The sequence below is a fragment of the Branchiostoma floridae genome, chromosome 9, assembly GCF_000003815.2.
Source record: "Branchiostoma floridae strain S238N-H82 chromosome 9, Bfl_VNyyK, whole genome shotgun sequence".
In the NCBI taxonomy this organism is placed as follows: domain Eukaryota; kingdom Metazoa; phylum Chordata; class Leptocardii; order Amphioxiformes; family Branchiostomatidae; genus Branchiostoma; species Branchiostoma floridae.
In genome coordinates, this window is record NC_049987.1 from 17,572,125 (window position 1) to 17,589,108 (window position 16,984).

The following is a 16,984-nucleotide window of genomic DNA, read 5'->3' on the forward strand; positions in this document are numbered from 1 at the left end:
ACAAACAGTTTTAAAACATGTCTCGTACTTTGATCTTGTGTGCTGTGCTTGACTGTGTCTTACATGGCTGGTTCACAAATTAGATATTTTTATAAGAATGTTCAAGCTACTGTGTTAGAATATATCCCAATTCGGATAGGTCTCAACCTACTTAAAAAATGATCGTTTAATTTTTTAACAAACTACTATTTAGACTGGCGTTCAAATGGTATATATTCAATGTATATTCAGACAGGTGTTGCCAGGTTTAACTGCTCTTCTTTTTTCATGGCTCTTACAAACTAACTAAAAGTTGTTATTTAGGACTTACCAATATTAAACTTGGGTTTCTTCACCACAAACTAGGCCGTATATATGCATGTACCCCCTTCTCTTACTGACAAATCGCCAGTCTGGGGTGTGGATCCGAAATCTTGTGTACAATAGCTAAGATCACACAGCTATATTTATGTTACATGGAAGTCATTAAAAGCGGAAAAAGTCCTGTTGTAAGAAAAATATCCCTAAACTTACCTTGACATCGTTACTGAAGGGTTACAGCAATCGCCATTTCGCGGACCGAGGTCTAAGACAGGAAAGTCATGATCATGTGTGGAACTTCGTGTGGCAAACGTGCACCTGCGCAGCTTATTCTACAAGTTGTAGAGTGATGACCTAGAGCATAGTCTCCCCAGCAGGCTCTACTACGGTCGGGTAGATTTTAGAATTTTGCTAATAACGGCTAGCGCTCGGTCACATTCTTTGTAGGTCGACCGGCCGTCGCACGACTTTGGATGTTACAGAATTTTCAAGCAGGATGCCAACAATCCAGCCGCCAACAAAGATCTAAGAAAGCCGTAACGTAATAAGACAGATGAAGTTTGCACGACGCATATACACGACGTCGACTATCCAAGGAATTCACTCTGTTGAAAATGTAACAATCGCGAATCTTTAAAGAACTAGATAGGCAACATTTTCGCGAAAATGCAGAAGTCTTCCCCGTAGCTCTGGGAGAATTCTAAAAATAAAACATATGTATTTATTTACCGCTCAATTCTGTATTAAAATCATCCAAATCTTACCGTTTCCTCATAATACCACTGGCTTGATTTCAGTTTGCTACATATTTCGTTCTTTCTTGTTTCATTTAGTACTTTCTGTACATTCCATTTCGTTCCATTTTACGCTTTCGGTACACCCATCCGTGGGGTGACATCACAACACAGTGGAAATCATATGAAAGTGTGTAATTTTAGAATAAATGAAACCCTCGCCCGTAGTAGAGCCTGATACGGGGTTAGTCGACATCTGCATAATGTTCAAAGGTCGTCCATGTTGACATTGTTCAAACACTGATTGCAATATTTGGTTGTATAGGTTTAACTTAAATTCCATGATTCATCATGACTGTTTGATGGTAAGTTGCTTGGGAACTCTTTAACATTGTGTGTGTGTGTGTGTGTGTGCGCGCGCGTGTGTGTGTGTGTGTGTGTGTGTGTTGTGTGTGTGTGTGTGTTGTGTGTGTGTGTGTTGTGTGTGTTTGTGTGTGTGTGTGTGTGTGTGTGTGCGTGTGTGTGTGTGTGTGTGTGTGTGTGTGCTTGTGTGTGTGTGTTTGTGTGTGTGTGTGTGCTTGTGTGTGTCTTTTTAGGATGAAATTGTGATATTCATCACCCCTAAAAGGCAAAAAAGGCACCATCTGTCCTTTCTAACTTAAAAAGTCTCTAGATTGGGCAGAGATCTTCAAGGAAAAGAAGGATCTTCAAGTTTAAGTGGCACTAAGGTCGGTTTGTGTCCTCTACTGTGCAACGCAACTCTGACGTCAGCCCTCATAAATAAAGTCCTGCTATTTTCCCAGTCAACTTCATTGTACAATACGGCATTCTAGGGCTGTCTTGTGACGAAAAAGGTTGCAGTGTATCCTTGTCGACCCTCCATATAATCGCACGACAAAAATTAAATCGTACGACTAGTGTGACCGCTTTCGAACACTTTGCACTCGGTTGTAGAAATATCAGTTAGGCCACACAACCTTAATTCTATGGATGACTTTCGCGCGTGCATTGATTTTTTCTTAAAAAAAAAACCATGTGGCCTCTTGTCGCCCAATATTGCATCCCTGGTCAATAAGAATTTTATGCTTGCCAGAGGATCGTTTCCCGGGGTAAGGGGGCACCTGGTCAGAGCCCTCGTTCCCCTCTCTCAACAAGAATGGCAATAACACAGTCTTACTGGAGGCGAACATAATACAGACCGGAAAAAAAACGGATAAAATGTTTAAAACAACATCTGCCAAATGTTTAGCCCTACTGTTCAGCAGCATTTTTGCTTTTTTTTCGCCGGCGCGCATGAGTTTTGGGGTCTCCAGAGGATGCCATCCATAAAATCAAGTCACTATGGCCTTATCTCTAAACTTCAACAATTTAATTACCATTCAATTTTGAGATTTTTATTCATAGTGTCATAAACGATTTTAATATTGAGCAGTCTAAATACAACGAACCCACAACTCTGTACGTACGTGACGTTACGTTGGCACTGCGCCTTTTATCTGCATTGTTTACATGTCAACGCTAACCGGGCAAAATGTACACAAACACGGAGCACGGTTCGACTCGTAGCAACAGGATGTAATAATAAAACCAACGTCTGGTGTGAGAAAAACAACCAAACTGCAAGACTACATTATTGTGGTTTAATTCTTATGTCGTTCTATACCCTGTTTTTAAAAAGGCATATTTAGTGTTCTTCTACGTTAAATGCTTATGAAATAGTTTAGAAAACGCAAGGGACATACATATAAGTATTCATATAAATGTACTTGTAAAATAACCAAATTACCAAATTAACACGAATTTTCTGACTCCATCCAGATGTTCCTAGCTCATTGGGGACACCGTGTTGGGGAGGTAAAAGGTGGTGGAAGGAGAGGGATGGGCTCCACCTTCCAATACCGTGCCCTAGACACAATGGATAACAACCCACTACTCTTAATGCTTTAAAAAGGATATGGGACTACCCACCTTCTTAAAACTAAGCAAAATAAGGGACGCAACACTGACGGAACTAGCCCTACTCGGTATCTGGTCGCTACCAATATTAATGTAGGAACGTTCATAACTCATATTCAAAACATCGGCTTGTGCATGATATTTACAATTCCCCTTGCCTGCCTTTCTCATATGGTGTTCAAAATGCGCGAATGACTCTCCCATATTGATAACCCAACATACCCTATGTAATCCTCCATTCAACTCCAAATGGCAAATCCTTTATACAACGTATACGTACTCTTTTTAACGTTACTTTGTACTTCTCTGTATACGTACAAGTTATACAGCCATAAGTCACATTTACTGTATACGATCTCTTATAAGAAATATAAAGCCTAACTTGTGTGAAGAAATACTACGTGTTACTAAGGAGTTTACATTCTGTACGATTAACAACAGACGGGGGAAAGACTGGATACAAAACTAGTGATTGTTGATCGGTTACGCCATGTTTCGAGTGGGATAATGTTTCCGAACACAAGAGGGCGCGCACAATAGTTGGGGTCACCACGTTCAATGGATACTCATGACAAAAGCCAGGACCCAAGCAACCGCCGGTAAAAATAACAGCAACGGTATATCACAGTAAACTTCACAGAGGGGGGCGTCGTTGGTAACCAAGGCACATAACAGGGTGAAATGTCGTCTGCGCCAATCAGAGCGCGGTTGGATGATCACGTGACGGTGGGAATAAAAGCGCGGGTACCGGTCCCCACTGGTTCAGTTCCAGAATACTCGTCAGCCCCTTGAGCAACGTCGAGTACTCAGCGTAAAAAAAACGCGGAAATCTTCACTTCTTGACGTAATCTTCGTACAAGACAACTAAACCAAAATGGTGAGTACATTTTTATTACAATATCTGTGTATTTTAGTTCTATTCACTGAATTCAGTCTAGAGCTAAACTAAAATACCCCCGTATCTGACGTGGCCTCTTTCGGATGGTGGCATCAATACACAGACTCTATATAGATGTATTTCTACCATATCTTATATATATCCCCAACAAATACCCAAATTCTGACATATCTAGCAGTGGTTATAGGATACCAATGTACCCTAACATATTACAGATGCCATTTTTACGTAGAAAAAGACGAAGAAATTCTATTTTATCGAAATTACACTTGAAAATTGAAGGCTTGTTGTGTAACGACGCCGCAGAACGTTCACGTAATCTTATAAAACGGCGTGTCACACTTAAAGGCCACGCACTATATAAAGATACCACCCCTAACTGCGGCAATATCTCCAACATCCGTTTTACGTGGCTTGATTAACAATGAAGCTCCCGTATTCCACACGACGCTTTTTCGATGGTATCTTGTCAATACATGGATGACATTTCTCTAGAATAAACTTGCTAAAGTCTGTAGGAAATACAAATAAAAGATTTTGGCATTTTTCTTCAGATGAAGCGCTGCTGTTTATAGAAAATATTAATTTTTCTATATTTTTTGCTCGCTCTTCCTTTTAGCGTGAGTGTATCTCCATCCATGTCGGCCAAGCCGGTGTCCAGATCGGTAACGCCTGCTGGGAGCTGTACTGCTTGGAGCACGGTATCCAGCCTGATGGCCAGATGCCGAGCGACAAGACCATCGGCGGTGGGGACGACTCCTTCAACACGTTCTTCAGCGAGACCGGCGCCGGCAAGCACGTGCCCCGTGCCGTCTTCGTGGATCTGGAGCCCACCGTGATTGGTAAGGGAGTGTTCACATAGGTCGTGCGATCGTCGTGCGATCGCTAACTTCAAGGAGGTTGCCTTTTTTCAACCTCCTTGCTAACTCTAAGTATTTTTGAGGACACAAAATGTACGTCTCCTGCAATGTCCAATTGTCTTGGTACACAAAATGCTGTTTTGGATCCATGTCGGTGGTTGGTTCTGTCACGGCCTACTTGAAAATCCTATGGCATCAAAATCACCGTGCCCTAAAACTATACCAAATACGAATCGCTCGCGGAAATAAAAACACAATCCCTTTGTTATACATTGGTTTCACATGCGACCTCTGCGAGAGAGAGATTTGCGATACACCAAGAGCAAAATAAAATCGATATTCTTTTCATCACAGGAAAGAGACCTAGAGATCAAAGAGTCGTTGAGTGTTTTTTTACATTTGTTTAAACTACGAGCAGGAGTTCAAAAACGGGCGTTCCTCTTACAGTATGTTTTAAAAGCACTCGCAAAAATTTCCGCATTTGATGCCATTATTTTATCTAAAATTTGTGAGAAAGAAATGAGTTTAGTCACTTGCTGATCTTCGCCATAATGCTTTGCATTCAAATAGGAGGCCGTTACTCATTTGTTGTACCCATAACAAGGTGCAAAATAGGCTTTTTTGTAGTGATATAAACAAAACATACCGTTGCTATGTTTGCCAACGCTTTGCATTGCAATGCAATGACCTCCTATAAAATGCTTTTAAAATTCCTCACTTAGAAAGACCCCAAGTTTGAAAAGGGGAAAAAACTCAGATAAAAGATATTATAAATGTTTCCCAGACTACCATTCAACAAAAGTCCTAACGAAAACAGGCCGTCATTGGTACACAAACACAACTTGCGTATTATGTACACCTTTCCCTAAAAGCATCTCTCTATATGCCAACGCGAGCTGTTATAATAGATTTTATATCTAAGTCCCTAAATTCCCCTACATCCCACAAATAGGCTCCATAATGCTGAAATTTTGTACATGTACTTCTTTTGATAGGATAACAGCGTGATGTCTTTAACAAACAGAACACAAAGGCGGCTGCACACCTTGTTTGAAACACTAGGTACACTTTTGTCTTGAGCAACTGTTTACCATAGCGTAGCGTGTATATAGGAACCCGTGGATAAACTTTCAAAGCAAACTTTGTCCCCTTTGTGGACGTGTAGCTTTTCAAAGCAGGGATTTTTTTGTTTGCCCAGACAAAAGAGAAATCTTGGCCCCCGTCCTGACCAGGTTTGGTCCCTAGCAACGGTTTTCTTTGTTTTGAATGGCGGTGAACCGTTACGTGTAACGTAACATTTTACGTGCATGTTTTGGAAGTGTTGTTGTCGTGTTGTCTGTAACGAAATTTAAAGAAAAACATCTCACTGCACGTGGGGCAGCAGTGTGGCAGTGCGGGGATCGAAATATTTCTCAACGAATTTCAGAGATGAAGAACTGATTTTCGTACGTTTTGTGTATCTTGTATCTTCTAAATTATACTTTTATGTATTACGCAATATCCAAATTATTGGGAAAATGTGCCACAGTGAACGAACACCGCAGTGCCACACCAGTGCCCCAAGTGCAGTGAGATAACACCTTAACACCTCACACGTATGAAGTATATTGTCCATTTCAAACATGACTTGGTTGTAAAACATAAACAACCTATCATATAACCTATAAATCTCCACCAATGACATGATCTGGCTTTATCCAATTCCTATAAGACATAACTGTGTGGTAGCCGTATGTAGTTTTCAACGATGTGAGCTTCAATTTAAGATTGCTTGGTGGCTGGCTGTCATATGATGCCATATCGGGCCGTTTCACATTATAGATGGTTGGGGGTTGGGAGTTGTGGGTATTATGTAGTCACAATAGAGGAAAAGTAATAGAAGGAACCTTAATAACAATGAGATATACCTCAAAAATATGATGATATGGAGTAATAAAACATAGGAAAGAAAGGGAAGATATTTTTCCTAGAGTGATTTCTCTCGCTGATTCTGCTTAACACCAACTTTCGTGAATGCTTTTCTGGGATATGTTTTATACTACATGTATCTGATTTTGTTGCTTGATATCGAAAAAATATTTGCGTAATGATAATACAAATAGTCAATACATGATGGAACTGCAGCGATTTTTTTTAATTCACGGTGAAATAACTGTAATATACAAGCTAATTCTATTGGTCGTTTTTTTTACAATTATGTAATCTACTTTCATGGTAGCAGATTATTTTAACTCTTACACTGTCAAGCCCTGATATATTCGGCACACATATACATGTCTTGTGTGCCGTGCCCGGAACTATACGGGATAGCGACTATTCCCCCGAAGTAGCAGCTTTGCGCGCGTGTAGCGGACAGACCCCAGAAGTTAGGGACTTCGGCCTTGTTCCGGGAATTTCATTTTGGAAGTCAGCAGCCAACCCTGGCACTGATTTAATAGGGCTGAAACTCTGGGAGTTTAGGGGTTTTAAGATGAAAAAACATTGACTTATGCTTATTTTTCTGTGTTCTCCATCAGATGAGGTCCGTACCGGCACCTACCGCCAGCTGTTCCACCCTGAGCAGCTCATCACTGGTAAGGAGGATGCCGCCAACAACTACGCTCGTGGCCACTACACCATCGGCAAGGAGATCGTGGATCTGGTCCTGGACCGCATCCGTAAGCTGGTATGTACATCATCAAGTTATTCTGTTGTATCTGCATAGATGTAGTTTTTACTACAGCTCTTGTAAGCTTTAGTACTGTAATAACGTTTCTAAGAAAGTTTTTTGAAGTTTTTACTTCGCCGTTTTTTAGAAGTGATTTTTGCATTCTCCCCTCAGTAGTTTTCTTCTCTCATCAACTGTTTGTATAAAAATTATACAGCGTCAATCAAAACTAAAAATTCTACTTGGAAATTCACAGGCCTGTAACACTAAACCCGGTAAAGATCAATGACTCATAATTATGAAATGAAAAGAGAGAAAAAGAATATCGTTAGCATTTGCAGTGAGTTGATAGAGAACAAAAGCTGACATGTATCCAAGCATTCCGACACTGTGTACGTACTATGTGTAACACATCAAGTTTATTTCAACGCAAATGAATACCCGGAAGTACGACTTGAGCACAAAATAACTTCTCACCGAAAAGCACACCACTTTCTACGCTTTTTACGTGTTTTTTCTCTTTTCCCAAACCTCCAGGCTGACCAGTGCACAGGTCTACAGGGCTTCCTCATCTTCCACTCCTTCGGCGGCGGCACTGGGTCTGGTTTCGCCGCTCTGCTGATGGAGCGTCTCTCCGTGGACTACGGCAAGAAGTCCAAGCTGGAGTTCGCCATCTACCCCGCCCCACAGGTAAGCACACTTCCATATATATTTTTTTTTTTTTTTTTTTTTATTTATTTTTTTTTCAAACTTTATTAACATTTACATAACAATACATTCACATAACAATCAGATAACATTATAATACATAAAAGTAGTTGTGATCAGACTGTATCACCTTACAAGGCTATTTCTATACTATTATTTACCCTGTTCTTAAAATGCGCAAAGTTTGGTTTCATGTTTTTCACATAACATAGGTATATACAGTATTTCGCCAAGAGAATATAATATATAAGTGTGGCACTGGCAGTACGATGACAGCATACACCATACACAATCAAATTTTCATCCAGCACTATATCTTGGTTTTCGTAGCTCCTCCACCAAAGACAGAATTGCTTCCAAAAAATTTTAACCTCTTTGCAGTACACAAATAAATGTACTATGGTATGTTTTTCCTTACAGTTATTGCATCGGTCGGTTTTTACTAGATTTGTTTTTTTTAACCAGCTGTTTGTAGGTAGGAAATGGTGAATTATCTTGTACTGAAAATATTGTAAATTGGTTTCTTTAGTGACAATAAAGGCGGTAGTATAAACTTTCTCGATGTTGTCTTTGCCAATTTTTCGTATGATTTCGTTTTCTCTAGTGGGTGGTACAACTTGTTTTTCTATAAGGGTATCGTATATCTGCTTACATGTTGTTGTGAGGGGATGGATTCTCTCCGTGTATTTAATGATAGTTTTAGAGGCGCACTTTTTTCCATTGTTTTTTATATTATCTTTCCAATTTTTTGGTATTGCCGCTTTTATAGAATTGTAATTCAATATTTGTCTTGAATCCATGGTCAAACCATATAAATTGTGTAGGTCTTTGTTTGTAAGAAAAGATCCATCCTCGTACAACAAATCATTCAGATAGATAATTCCGGCATCTATCCAGATTTTGTAAAATATCGGTGCATTCTTTACTAAAATAAATCTATTATTCCACAAAACTTGCGAACATATTTGTCTGTGTGTTTTGGGTTCGTATCCTATCACTTCTTCCCATGCAACTAAAACATCTTTGTAAAATAGGGGCATGTCGTTAAGATCTAACTGAGAAGTAGCGTAATTGCATCGGAAAATCAAGAAACCTCCCCATCTTGCAAACAAGTGCTCTTTTTCTTTTGATGGGTCCATTACAAATCTTTTAATCCATTTGGCTTTTAAGGCCTTGTTCATTACATTAAAATCGATCATTTTAAGTCCACCTTGACATTTTTTGCCAATCAGAGTTTTCATTTTTACTTTTGGAGGTTTCTCTCGCCAGATGTACTTGAATATGTATTCGTTTACTTGTTTTACAAATTGGGGAGGGACATGCATGACTGAACAAATATAGATCAACTTAGAGATGCCGATGGTTTTCACAATCAATATCCGACCAATCAAGGTCAAGTTTCGTTGTTTCCATATGCTGCACGCTTGTACCATTTTTGTATAATTCTTATCAAGGTCTTCCTTATAGCATCTATGTCTGTCATGGCCAAAGTGCGCGCCCAGTGCTTTAATGGGACCGTCACACTTCCATATATATACACATAAGCTATGTTTCTTAAGCCTCACCAAAAAAAACAAGCACGTTAAACCTATGAAATGAAGCTCTTCGTAGGCTCTAAAGGATCTTTGTACACAACCAAATCCCAACGTTTCGGTGACCGTCTGTCACCCTTCTCAGGGCAATTCTGACTGATTTGCATTGTGCTGCAGCATAGGTGTCGCTGCCTACAGTTGCGGCCCCAAACGTCATTTGAATAAAACCTTTGTACAAAGAATTATGTTATTCATTGACTTACCAACGGGTTAAAGTATAAGACATCCTATTGTACATATGTAAGGGATTGTGGGTGAGGTCAGGGGTTAAGGCTCCTGAGACGAAAACACCATCCATGTGACCATGTCTAAACAAAACACTATTTACAGGTTAGCGGCCCTTAACTTTGGCCTTAGACCACAATACACAATACTGCAAGTACGCACCAAGAACTGTAAGGTGTCTTATTGTCTGATATAACAATTAGCCCTGTTCTTTTAGAGATATCTAAATGTTTGCCTTTGTATTACACAGGTGTCCACCGCTGTGGTTGAGCCCTACAACTCCATCCTGACCACCCACACCACCCTGGAGCACTCCGACTGCGCCTTCATGGTCGACAACGAGGCCATCTACGACATCTGCCGCCGTAACCTGGACATCGAGCGCCCAACCTACACCAACCTCAACCGTCTGATCGGCCAGATCGTCTCCTCCATCACCGCCTCCCTCCGCTTCGACGGTGCCCTGAACGTGGATCTCACTGAGTTCCAGACCAACTTGGTGCCCTACCCACGTATCCACTTCCCCCTGGCCACCTACGCTCCCGTCATCTCTGCGGAGAAGGCCTACCACGAGCAGCTGTCCGTTGCTGAGATCACCAACGCCTGCTTCGAGCCAGCCAACCAGATGGTGAAGTGCGATCCCCGTCACGGCAAGTACATGGCCTGCTGCATGCTGTACCGTGGAGATGTCGTCCCCAAGGATGTCAACGCCGCCATCGCCACCATCAAGACCAAGCGTACCATCCAGTTCGTCGACTGGTGCCCCACTGGCTTCAAAGTCGGCATCAACTACCAGCCACCCACCGTGGTGCCTGGTGGAGACCTGGCCAAGGTGCAGCGTGCCGTGTGCATGTTGAGCAACACCACCGCCATCGCTGAGGCCTGGGCCCGTCTGGACCACAAGTTCGATCTCATGTACGCCAAGCGTGCCTTCGTCCACTGGTAAGATCAATTTCTCTGTTTTGTAAGACAATTTACATATAACCAGAAGTGATTGACCAATCAGGAATCCGAATTTCATACTGATTATGAGACAGCGATACATCCGCTACACTCCGCTCGGTGGTTTATTCTTGGTTACAGCAAGGAGGTTAAAGAAAGAGTGATTCTTTAACCTCCTTGGTTACAGAAACCAAGCAGATCTTATGTTATCATTATAACGCTTGATAACCTTAATCCGCAGGGTAACCTATATCTGTTGTTTTTAAAAATAGGGCATTTATATCGGGTTGAACGACGGTGGTATCAAATTGCAGCATTGTTAAAATATTGCAGTTTGAAATCGCCGAGCGTGACCTGGCGTTAAATCCCTTAGTACCCTTTTAAAACAACAGACAAACCATCCTGTATGTTTACAGGTATGTCGGTGAGGGTATGGAGGAGGGAGAGTTCTCCGAGGCCCGTGAGGATCTGGCGGCTCTGGAGAAGGATTACGAGGAGGTCGGAGTCGACTCCGTGGAGGGAGAGGGAGAGGAGGAGGGAGAGGAGTACTAGACTCCCCATCCATGATCCAACACAACAACAGTACGCGCCATATATGAAACAACAACTGTGAAACTTAAGCCACAAAACGCTACATTCCATCGTTAGAAAGATGATTTGACCAAAGATATGAATAGTAATAACATCAACTGACAAGTAGTTGTGCTTAACGTTTCTGTGAATTTAGGCAATGCTGCTGAAATAAAAATGTGCCAACTGTGCGATGAAGGATATTTGTGTGTGTTTTATCTATTTTACTGGAGTATCCCTTATGGCGAAGAGCAGGTTTCTTCCGAATAGTGAATGATGAATTCTGAAGAATAGATTGAATATCACAGTAGTAAGAAAGCTATCATAGTTAGAGTATCACAGATATTTAGTACGAGTGCAAGTCTGGATAGTACACACAGATCGTCTCCTTATCTAAACTTATCCGCATCTTGCGTTGTCTGTATAATCTAGCTCAAAAAACAAACCTTATGTATCGATAAACGTAAAGCTGTTATTGCACTAGTATAATGTACTGTTACCAGAGCTAGCCATTGATAATGGCCTCCGGCTAGTCAGGGTACGCTGTATTTCTCTCTATCCCACTCCCCAAGTACTGCTGGTATTGAATTTCCAAACCTGGATCTTTCTTTTAATTCATTCAAATGCAGACATCAAAAATATATGGAGGTAAAGCATTGCACATACAACCAGGGAATAGGGATCGGGGAATGGAAGAAATAGTGTATTTTTTCTGCTAAATGTTGGCCTTATGAATGCACTTGATTACAACATGTCAGGATGGCCGAGTGGTCTAAGGCGCCAGACTCAAGGGTGGAAGTCCCTTCCCAGCATACAAAGCGAGGGTTCTGGTCCCCGAATGGGGGCGTGGGTTCGAATCCCACTTCTGACATTCATTTTGTTGTGGCATCGGTACTTAGATTAGTGGCAAAACTTTCCACAAATAAGATAAGTGATAAGAGATAAAGAAATTCTAATTAACATAAACAGACGTTGTTGCTCTTTAGCAATGCACTTGAATTAGGTATAAGTGAGTTTTAAGTCCCGGTTTTAGGTAGGTAGGAAAGTGCACTCTTCTTTCATTTAGATTCGCTGCCCCGTGACTTATCTCCAGGCAGATATTAGAAGACAATATAGTTAGTTTTTTTTTTAACATACCAGCTTTTGCTTCCGGAATTCCTTAAGTTAAGGAGGCACAGCTTGTAACTGGCACGGGCCGGGTAGCTAGAAAGGTATTGCCTCCCAACATCTGCTTGAAGATTACCATGTGACCTTGTAAGACCTATGGAAGGTTTCACCTTTGTTACAAATGGGATATTATACCTCTGGGATGACTCGTTACTGTGTAGATCTATCAATTGATCAAATGGTGCTGCATGCGCATGTTTCAACATAGCACCATCCTAATGAGATACTGTCCAACAGCCGCTGAACTTATGATGACTCCGTTATAGGATTGACACGGGGCACGTACAGCCGTTTGATATTACCACGCTAGTGACATTTTACAGGTGTTATGAGGATAACATGATGCATTGAGAGCTTGTTTATTACATTTTAGGACCTTAATTGAGTGAGAGTTACAGCAATGAATTTAAAGATTATTGACAACTCAAAATTTTAATATCCAGCCACTCTTCTTTGCTTGGAGTTTGAAACACTTTATTCATATCAAGTATAAAAGTTTTGATATTTTGAGCTGTGGAATTGTATAGACATACTACCGTAGGCAGTAATTTGAAAGCGTTACTTTGTAAGCAGTAACTGAATCTGGTCAAATTACTACCTAGTTTTCATTATAAAAAATCCTTATAAGCATCCACTGCAAGTTGCTCTCTTGGCAATTAATAAGAAATATAACAACTTTAGCAATGTAAGAAAATCGACAGTAATCATCTTATGTTTCTTCATCAAATATAGCAATAGAACAGGACAGTGATAGACGTACTGATCATGTTCACCTGCTACATACAGATATTTGTCGGATACAAAAATTACTTCACTCAGACAAGAAAGATGTCAACGGTAACTAAATCATTTCTGAAGCGTTCAATTGCCAAAAGGAACTTATCCACCACTTCTACAGAAGTGTTCTATTTTGTGATTTTGCCGACATATTTAATACCGCTACATAAACATCATTGTAAACATCAAAGAGAAACATATATCCGTCCATTTATAAGTCTACAGACTATGCACTATAATGCATCCTATCGTAGCGGCAAAGAACTGCATGCACGTGGACTAGCCGCCCCGAGGTCGAGGTGACAGTTCAGGTTTAACCGTAATGCCTCCTAGCGTAGCGGAAAAGAGCTGCACCCGGACAGTCCGTATTCCCTCTAGCCGCTCGAAGTCGACGTCACAGTTCAAGTCTACAGACCACTGTAATGCCTCCTAGCGTAGCGACAAAGAGCTGCACCCGGACAGTCCGTATCCCCGCTTGCCGCCCCGAGGTCGAGGTGACAGTTCAAGTCGTAGCCTTGCCGTATTTTCCCCATCTCTACCCCGCAGGCGATGAGGTTTTCCCCGGCCTCCCGAGCCGCTGCGGTGGGTGTGGAGTTCTCGAAGTAGCCCAGGAAGTTGATACCGAGGGCGAAACTGTTACAGCACGGGACATGGGCGCCACTGGAAGGGGAAAATGCGTTCATCAATGACTATGATCAAGGGCCATTGACATTGCTAAATCAATGAAACCTAGGCGACGTTGATTTGATTATATGGATAACATAACATTTTAATTGACAAGAAGAATGTCTGTAATTAGGTATTTGCCATTGTAATCAATTACGAAAAAAAATATCAAGCTCTAATTTTGATAGGATTTTTTCAAAGTAATATTTTTAATATTTGTAATATTCAACTGACCTGTAGTCCCAGCCACGTCCTTCATACACGTTGCCGAAACCGTCGATGAGGAAGTTGTAGCCGATGTCGTCGAACCCCCTGTCAAAGTGGCCCTCTTGTATATCCTGTACCCTTTCCCTGTAGTCGGCCAGGCTAGAGTAACTCCACGTAAACAGGTGTCTGAAGTAACCGTCACTGTGATGAACGACAACCTTACTCGGAGGACTACCGAACGACGTGCGTTTCTTCGGCGGTCTAGCACCCCACCCTCCCCGACTGACCATTTTCAGTTTACCGCATTTTGATGGCGGTGGTGGCGTAGCTTTCGGAGTGGTGGTTGGAGGTGGAGTTGAAGACGGTTCAGTTGTAGAAGGCATCTGGGTAGTAGGAGATGGAGTGGTGGGGTCTGGTAGACAGCACCGCTTGTTTTTGTTGCTAGGCCCCGTGCAGCTAGCGCCTCCCTCGTGGTATCCTCTCGGGCAAGAGCGCGCATCGCCCCGACAGATTCCGCCCTTCTCTCGGCACAGGGGATCCTCGTGAGGCAGGCAACAGACCCGTCCGGGGCGGTCAGTGCAAAGCCCGCCGTGGAAGACGTAGCGACCCGGGCAGGAGTAGCTACGCTCTTCGCAGTACCCTCCCCGCTCCTCGCAACCGGAGTCTTCGGGAGGGGATGACGGAGAAGCCGACGGATCGGGCGACGAACTTGGGGGAAAAGTTGACGGACCTGGACTTGCGGGGGATGTAGTATTTTGGGTTGTCGTTGTTGGGTTTAGAGTTGTAGTCGCTAGCGGTGTCGTTGGCTCAGTGGTTGTAGAGGCGGGCGTTGTAGTTGCTGTAGTAGTAGAACGAGGTGTTGTAGTTTCGGGCTGTAGACAAAGCGTCACACACGTGGAAGAACAGTGGAAGCGGTACCCACAGGCGGCGCACTCGGGCCGGGTGCACCTACCGCCGCACCGCGACCAATACACACAGTACGGGCAGTAAGGACACACCTTCCGCCCGCCTTGAGCTAGATCAGACAGGGCTCTCTGCAAGAAGCTCTGTCCAAGAACACAAGTTGGGACGAGAAGTACAAAGAGACACGCCACCCTCATGGTGAAAGCTATATGTGAAAATAAAAGATAGAAAACACATTGACATCTATTACTTAATTGGCAAAGTTTAAGGCAGTTAAATATTGTGTAAAAACTTTAGAATGGAGAGTCACACCCCTGGCACGTAAAAGAGCCAACCACACTTATCGAAAAGAGTAGGGGACCTTCCCGATGTGAGTGGATCAAACCATTCCGGCTTAAATAAAATGGGTTAGGGAATTTTCCCGAGCAGCCTTCGTAACCCTTGCTTCGCGATCGCCTATTGGGTCAGTAAGTCGAGCTTGCCGAAGTTTGATGTTTCTAACTTAGGGAGAAGAGATTCTGCTACAGTGAACGTAGTTCAGTGCATATTAGTGGTCAATGGCCTCGAGCAAACTCGTTAAAAAACATAAACAGTGACCTCTTACCTTAATTGGCGTCGTTGCGGTAAAACAAATCGCACAGGCCCGTCTTCCAAGTCCCTGTACTGTTGCGGGATTGCAATCTACTGCCAGCAGCCCCAAACACAGCTTGTCGCATCCAAACGCATGTACTGCTCTTTTATACCTATCCGTTTCCTGTTGTTGTACCGTTAGTTTGATAAGAAATGACCCTATCATCGAAACCTTAGATTTTGAGAGAAACCAGGACACTACAGGAAGTTTCCACTGAAGTTCATTGAACTTCCGGTACTCTCCTTGGACATATATAGCAGTTACCATATTGTGACCACATGTAAATCTAAAATTTAGCTAATCAGCAAAAAATCAACTTCCTTTCCCCTTCCCATATACGAATGGTTCCCGTTACATGAACATTCTGTAGTTGACTTCACAGATTATTAATTAGTTGTTGGCAAAGTTCTAAGTTCAATGGGCATGTTGCCAAAGGAACAAAGGGGGCGTTGTGGCGCCATCAGGGGCAAACGTAACTCCAGGGGCTACACAAAAATCAGAAATGAAAGATTTGATACAAAGAACGGAAAGAGAAAGCGCTCTTTGAGGCAAAAAACGTGTCTTTTCAATAAATTGTTCCATACTGTGCAAAGTCAAAACGGCACAGGACGAAGCTATGCGGTGGACCACACGTTATGGCGCCACTGATTTGTGCGGAGTACGTGGGAAACTACATGTATGTCCTTGAACATGTTATGACCTGCGGTGCTATAATTGTTAACGTATGCACTCAGTGTTGGCAGAGTTCCCGTTCAATTTTCTTTATCCGTACGATGACAGAGTGACCACATTTGTACTTTGTCAAGATCGATATCATTCTCGCGTCAACGCCAACGGAGTGAAATGATGTTTGGGCTTTAAGGTGGGGTCACACCTGCGTATATTTTCAAGCCGCATGAGTTCCGTTTTGACATTTTGTTTAATTAAAAGTAATTTCTTCCATAGGCGGCCGCACGCACAAGACGCAACTCAAACGCATCTGAATCGTTTTCAGATAGTTTCAAGTATGCAGGCAAACGAAAATATACGCCCAGCACGCCCGATAGTTTTGGACATGCACAAAACTATCGTTCGTACGCAGTTTGGTTGCCTAAACGTCATGAATACGCAATACAGTGGTCCCACGATTGTCAAGTGCGGTATGAAGACGCTATATGTTTGCGCTTTATACGAAGATATCGCGAGTACATAGCGTACTTAC

The 16,984-nt window shown here is 42.3% G+C and overlaps 3 protein-coding genes and 1 non-coding gene across 4 annotated transcripts in view; 2 read left to right on the forward strand and 2 right to left on the reverse strand.

The window, feature by feature from the left end:
* LOC118423396 (toll-like receptor Tollo) overlaps positions 1-589 on the reverse strand; it is a 3,846-nt gene extending 3,257 nt beyond the window's left edge. Inside the window, exon 1 of the mRNA XM_035831530.1 lies at positions 514-589. The gene's annotated coding sequence lies outside the window, so the exon portion shown is untranslated. The remainder of the gene's footprint in view (positions 1-513) is intronic.
* A 3,148-nt stretch (positions 590-3,737) lies between these two features.
* Positions 3,738-11,521, forward strand: LOC118422466 (tubulin alpha-1A chain-like). Its single transcript, XM_035830059.1, has 6 exons — positions 3,738-3,867; positions 4,508-4,730; positions 7,265-7,413; positions 7,933-8,085; positions 10,171-10,862; positions 11,279-11,521. Exons 1-6 carry the CDS (start codon positions 3,865-3,867, stop codon positions 11,412-11,414), a joined length of 1,356 nt encoding a protein of 451 aa, XP_035685952.1. The 5' UTR covers positions 3,738-3,864; the 3' UTR covers positions 11,415-11,521.
* Positions 11,522-12,185: 664 nt separating this feature from the next.
* Trnal-caa lies at positions 12,186-12,303 on the forward strand. The gene is made up of 2 exons: positions 12,186-12,223; positions 12,258-12,303. It is a non-coding gene; the product is annotated as a tRNA-Leu (tRNA).
* Positions 12,304-13,004: 701 nt separating this feature from the next.
* Positions 13,005-15,914, reverse strand: LOC118422467. The gene is made up of 3 exons (XM_035830060.1): positions 15,757-15,914; positions 14,277-15,357; positions 13,005-14,036 (listed from the first exon to the last, which is right to left on the reverse strand). The coding sequence occupies exons 2-3, from the start codon at positions 15,347-15,349 to the stop codon at positions 13,784-13,786; spliced, it is 1,326 nt and encodes a 441-aa protein (XP_035685953.1). The 5' UTR covers positions 15,350-15,357; positions 15,757-15,914; the 3' UTR covers positions 13,005-13,783.
* Positions 15,915-16,984: the final 1,070 nt, after the last annotated feature.

Coding starts and splice junctions, on each gene's coding strand:
- LOC118422467 (XM_035830060.1), bottom strand. CDS start 15,349: ATGAGGGTGGCGTGTCTCTTTGTACTTCTCGTCCCAACTTGTGTTCTT. Junction 14,037..14,276: donor GGACGTGGCTGGGACTACAG/GTCAGTTGAATA, acceptor TTCCCCTTCCAG/TGGCGCCCATGTCCCGTGCT.
- LOC118422466 (XM_035830059.1), top strand. Junction 8,086..10,170: donor CCATCTACCCCGCCCCACAG/GTAAGCACACTT, acceptor TGTATTACACAG/GTGTCCACCGCTGTGGTTGA. Junction 10,863..11,278: donor AAGCGTGCCTTCGTCCACTG/GTAAGATCAATT, acceptor GTATGTTTACAG/GTATGTCGGTGAGGGTATGG.